This window comes from Suricata suricatta, chromosome 12, assembly GCF_006229205.1.
Source record: "Suricata suricatta isolate VVHF042 chromosome 12, meerkat_22Aug2017_6uvM2_HiC, whole genome shotgun sequence".
Taxonomy (NCBI): domain Eukaryota; kingdom Metazoa; phylum Chordata; class Mammalia; order Carnivora; family Herpestidae; genus Suricata; species Suricata suricatta.
In genome coordinates, this window is record NC_043711.1 from 2,947,238 (window position 1) to 2,952,953 (window position 5,716).

The 5,716-nt window shown below is 63.5% G+C and overlaps 1 protein-coding gene across 1 annotated transcript in view; it reads left to right on the forward strand.

Moving 5' to 3' along the window:
• The first annotated feature begins 22 nt into the window (after positions 1 to 22).
• Positions 23 to 5,716, forward strand: part of HDGFL2 (HDGF like 2) — a 19,543-nt gene continuing 13,849 nt past the window's right edge. Inside the window, 3 exon segments of the mRNA XM_029917076.1 lie at positions 23 to 160; positions 2,474 to 2,550; positions 2,650 to 2,788. Coding sequence (XP_029772936.1) covers positions 89 to 160; positions 2,474 to 2,550; positions 2,650 to 2,788 — 288 coding nt within the window. The 5' untranslated portion in view covers positions 23 to 88.

The following is a 5,716-nucleotide window of genomic DNA, read 5'->3' on the forward strand; positions in this document are numbered from 1 at the left end:
CTCCCGCTGCTGCCGCCGCCGCCGTAGCCGCCGCCGCCGCCGCCGCCGCTTCCGCCGCTTCCTGCGGCCTGGGCCTCCCGCCGCCAGCATGCCGCATGCCTTCAAGCCCGGGGACTTGGTGTTCGCCAAGATGAAGGGCTACCCGCACTGGCCGGCCCGGGTGAGGCCGCGCGGGAGATGGGCCAGGCGTGGGGGGTGGGGCAGGAGGGGCCCGAGCCTGAGGGGCCCGTGCACCGGGGGCCTCGGGGTCCCCGGGCTTTAGGGACCTGTGCAACGGGGGGCTGGGGTCCCGGGTCTGAGGGACCCGCGTAACGGGGCTCTTGGGACACCGGGCCTAAGGGACCCGCGTAACGGGGGTCTGGGGGCCCCTGGGCCTCAGGGACCCGAGCAACGAGGGTCTGAGGGAGGGTCCTCGGGCCTCAGGGACCCGAACAACGGGATCTTTGGGGGTCATGGGCCTGCGGGACCCGCATAACGGGGGCTGGGGGACCGGGGCCAGAGGGACGCGCGTAATGGGGTTTGGGGGGGGCCGGGCCTCAGGGACCCGCGTAATGGAGAGTTTGGGGGGGGGGCCGGGCCTCAGCGAATCGCGCCAAGGGTCGTGGGGTTTGAGGGACCTGGGGCCTGAGGGGGCAAGGTTCAAGTTCAAGTATTTGAGGGAGTAGGTGGTGTGAGGGGAGCTGAGGAACATGGGGTTTAAGGAGAGGAATCAGACTGGTGGGAATGGGGCGCCTCAGACGGAAGCATCTCAGTGTGGGGCCGCGGGCCGTTCGTGAGGGTGGGCTCGGGGTGTGGGGTGCAGTGAGGGAGAGGGGTGAGGGGGGCTGGAAATGGGGCTGGGAGCTGTGTGCACAAGGTCACTGAGGCTGAGAGGACTCCTGTGAGAATGCGGGGTGTCGCGGGCCAGGGTTCGGAATGAGACTTACTCGAGGAACCCGGGGACCCCCTCCCCCATCCTCTTGCGGAGGAGACTGGTTAGGGTGTGGGGTTGAGGAAGTTCCCGGGGTGGTCCTCCCTGACGCTTGAATCAGAAACCTTCCCAGACTCAAGCCCGAGAGAGAGCATGAGGGAAGGGGTGAGCCAAGGGGACTCTGGGCATCCCCTTTAGAAAGGGCTGATATCCAGGGAACCCACATGGTGCCCGAGCGCAGGTCTGAAGGGCACCCCGAGTGTGGGAGTCGGGGAGAGTGGAGCCCCCGGCACTGCCGAGGGCAGGCCATTGTGAGGAGGGACCTGGAGGTCGCCGTCCCCAGGTCTTAGGGATACAGTTGCCCCAGAACCTGGGTCGGTGGAGTATGCGTGTTGGGACTAAAGGAGTGGGGGGGGTGGGAGGCCCCGGCAGCAGCGCGGGGCGTCGGAAGGATGGATAAGTCTGGACCGGGAGGAGCCCAGGAGTTGCCCAGGCCGGATGGGCAGATGGCTGGAGATTTCAGCCTCGCTCCCTCTGGGTGGAAGGGAGCAGCAGCGGGCACCATGCGGACCTGGGGGTCTGGAACGGCCCCAGGGGCTGGTGCTGCAGCGCCGCTAGGCTCAGAGGTGGGTCCTGGGTGGCCCGAAGCCGGGCCGGAAGGCGTGGCAGGCCGGTCCTCAGGGTGATGAAGTTTGCAGGACAGGGATGCTGCGATGGAGGCCTGAGGCCCAGGGACCAAGGACTTTGAAAAGTAGCCCAGGGAACCAAGGAGGGAACCTGGGGTAGGGGTGGGGGGGGAAGGGAAGGTTCCAGCAGCCCCCCCAGGCTTTTCCCAAAAGGTTGGGAAAGGAATGAACGGGGACCAGAAAACTCACTTTAGCCAGATTTTCTCGGGCTTCTTTTCTGGGGGGCCCCAGGAGCCCTGAAACTTTGCGGGTACTTCCCTTCTTCCCAGAGTACCAGCTTCTCCCGCTCTTCCACCCCCCCTCTCCTGCCAGCTCTCTAAGCCCCCAGAACATTTCCAAGCACCTGATTGGAAGTGAAGGGGCTGCTAGCCTCCTGTGGGGAGGTGACTGACAGCTGCCGGGGCCCATGGGCCTGTAGGGAGAGGGTGGGACTTCCTGGATGCTCAAGGCCCGTCTCCTGCAGCCCACCCCCCACCCTCTGCATCCTTGGAGCTGCCAGCTGCAGCCTCTGGGAAAGAGACCCCCGATCGCCCCTGTACCGGGGTGGGGAGGGGGTCCCGAGGGAGGGCCCTGGGAGTTCGCAGAAGCTGAGCTTGGCCCCACCTCCTGGCGGCTCAGGGGCCCATATTTGGCTTTGCTCAGGTGAAGCACCCACCTTGGAGGGTGGACACTCTGGGGCGAGGGGCCGGGCATGCATGGGGGGCGGGGTCACGCCGAAGGATGCAGATGCCTACCTGGGCCCAGCCCTGTCTCCCTCTGCTGAAGACCCCCTTCCAGCACGCCTTCCCCCAAGTAACTTGGCGGATGTCTTGGCCGTTCGCCGGCACAGCGGGTGAGGCAGCCCCCCACAGCCCCCCTGACCAGCCTCTCCCTGCAGATCGACGACATCGCCGACGGTGCCGTGAAGCCGCCCCCCAACAAGTACCCCATCTTCTTTTTTGGTACACATGAAACGTAAGTGTCTCCTACGGGGGGTCTGACTTTCCCACCTGGAGCCTCCGGGGTGGCGGGACTCACCAGGGACTGGCCCCGGCCCGTGCTTCTTGTCTCCAGGGCCTTCCTGGGACCCAAGGACCTGTTTCCTTATGACAAGTGCAAGGATAAGTACGGGAAACCCAACAAGAGGAAGGGCTTCAACGAGGGCCTGTGGGAGATCCAGAACAATCCGCACGCCAGCTACAGTGCTCCTCTGGTGAGTCCCCGGGGCGGAGAGTGGCCGCGGGTGACCCCCGAGCCCATGGCACCTGCGCCGGGCGCCGCAGGCGGCCTCAGCTGGCCTCTGGGCAAGGAAAAGGAGCCTGTCCGGCTCCACGCTGCTCACCCGCCGCTCACCCTCGGCAGTCTTCTCTGTCTCCTCCTTGGCCCCACCCACTCTGTCCCAGTAGCACCTCCCCTTCCGGTCCCACCCACCAGACACCTCTCCAGACCCTGGCAGATGCCCCCTGGGTGGCCTGGAGGGGTGCAGGACCCCGCCCCCGCCGGGTGAAGCCCAGTGCTCTAGAATTAGCTTGGGCTTGAACTAGTGCTGTTGCAGCTCTGAAAAAGCCCTTTGTTTTCTCAGGGGAAATAAGGTTGCAGGGAAATTCCCGGAGAGCGCCGCCGCTCCGGGCACTCGGGGCTGAGACGCAGACAAGGGGAGGCTGGGCTGGGGTCCTGTGCCCTGCCCTCGGCCACCGTGTCTGGGGTTTTCTGCGGGAGGCCCAGGGACGCAGCGGGAGGGGCGGGCCGGACTGCAGGGGGCACGCGGGAGTCAGAGGGTCTGGTTTGTGTGAGCGAAGGACCCAGGATCCCTGCAGTGCCTAGTCCCGCGTGAGAACTTGGGGTCTCCTGCGCCCCCCGACCCAGGAGGCACGGCTGTATATAGTGAAGCTGACAGATGCACTTCTTGCCTCCCGGAGCCAGTGGTCCGGAGTCGGGTTTTGCTCACCCGATGTGGCTGGAGCCGCGATGGTCCGGCACCACTACCTCGAGGGGCCAAGCTCACGTTCGGTGGATGTTGGCAGGGTTTTCCTTTTGCCTCCTGGGATGGGTCCAGGAGGAGGTCCCCCGCCCTTCTCCCGCTGCCCCTCCCCGTGTCATGCGCCCCCGTCGCGGGGGAGCGGGTCGGAAGGTCTCTAAGGCAGTTGGGTTCCATGCGATCCTTCTCTGGCCGCGGCTCAAATTCCGTTTGGTTACGTGCAAGCTTATTGCCTGCTGGTGAATCATCACTCCATTTAATATTATTGCACACCCGCGGCTTGGGAAGTGCTGTGCGGATGCCTGCCCTCGAGGGAGGAAACTCGGCAGCGGCGCGGCCTCACCGTGAAACTGGCCCCACGCGGACTCCCCGCCTGGAGAAGGGGCTGTAAGCGTGAGCGCTGGCCCCGCTGTGGGGGTTTCTGCCGCCCGGGCTCCGACTGGAGCGTGGGTCTAAGATGCAGATGGGTGGGCCCCACCGGCGGAGGTTTTGGGGTTGGAGTGAAGGGCTCAGGCCCGGGACCCCTGAGGTGGCCGTTACCGAGCGTCATAGATGTCTCTGACGGAGCCAGGCCACAGGGCTGTGCGGTGCCTGGGCACTCTCCCTGTTCACGCTTCAAGTCTTTGGGGTATCTTTACGTCTTGTGTGGAAACGCAGGCTCGGGGTGCCGAATCGAAGAGGGGGTGTACAAGGGAGCGGATCTGTGTACAGTGGGAAGTACTCCCTCCCGGTCACTGTGCTTGGTCGTCCAGGCAGGAGAGCCACGACGGCCCATTCCTAGTACGTCTCCAGCCTCTGTGCTCACAGCAAACCGCACACAGCTCTCCCTTCTAAAGCCTGGAATTCTTTTTATTTTTTTTTAACGTTTATTTATTTTATTTTAGAGAGCGCGGGTGTGAGTGTGCTCGTGGGGAGGGAGGGGCAAAGAGAGAGGGAGACAGAGGATCTGAAGCACAGAGCCGGACGCGGGGCTCAAACTCCCAAACCTCGAGATCATGACCTGAGCCTAAGTCGGATGCCCAACTGACTGAGCCGCCCAGGCGTCCCAGAAGCCTGGAATTCTTAACTTTGCTCATTGTTCTCTAAAATACATCTTTTTAAAAATATTTATTTACCTTTAATAATCACTACACCTATCGTGGGGCTCAAACTCACCACCCCGAGTTCGAGAGCCGCCTGCCCCTCTTTGCCAGCCAGGCTCCCCCCAAGTTTATCTCGACTGTTGGTCTCCGTGCAGAGAAGAGCCTCCTCCTTTTCCTCGGCTGGCTCTGTCACTAAGAGGGGACTGCAAGTCCCGTTCCGTCACCACCTTGCCAAGCTGGGAGCTGGGATGGCATCTGAGTGTGGTTCCAGCTTCGTGCTCTTGGTCCAGTCCTGAGGGTGGCCTGGGCAGGTGGCATCTTTTCCATTTTACAGATGAGCAAACGGAGGCCCAGAGGAACCCGGCTAGAATCTGAGACATCTTAGTCCTAACCCAGGGCTTTTCCATTCTTGCTGGGGGGGGGGGGGGGCGCTCCTGGGCACTGTGGGGTTTTGAGCAGAACCCCTGACTGCCCTCCCCATACTTGGTACCAGGGGCACCCCCAGTTTTGCAGCCCTAGGTGTGTCCCCAGACATTGCCAAATGCCTTCTAGGAGACAGAAATCATTCCTGGTTGAGAAGCAATGATGAAGGATTTTCTAGAAATACAGCTTTGTCCGCTGATAGAGAAAGGGACCACCTGTCCAGGGTTCTCCGCCTAGTTAGAGGAAGCCGGGGCTTTCCCTGGCCCTCCCGTGTCTCAGGCCGAAATTCATCGGGCACAGGGTGGAGGGTGGGAGGCGGGGGGCTGCAGAATAACCTCCACACAGTGGGTCTGGAGGTAAGCACCTGCTGTGTGAGCCCAAGGACCTGGGTTCAAGTCCTGGATGCACCACTAGCCTGCCGTGCGCCTTGCGGGGCACATCACCTCTCTGAGCCTGTTTCCTCATCTAAGACGGGATCGTGGTAGTGTCAGCCCGTCACCGGGCTGTCAGGGAACCCCGTGAGCAAACGCACATCAGGCACCTGGCGGGGACGCGGTGACATGGTGCTGAGCAGGTGATGGCATGGTCGGGAACGAGGCCAGGCTCCCTGTGGCCTCCCCCCCCCCCCCCCCCCCCCCCCCCCCCCCCCCCCCCCCCC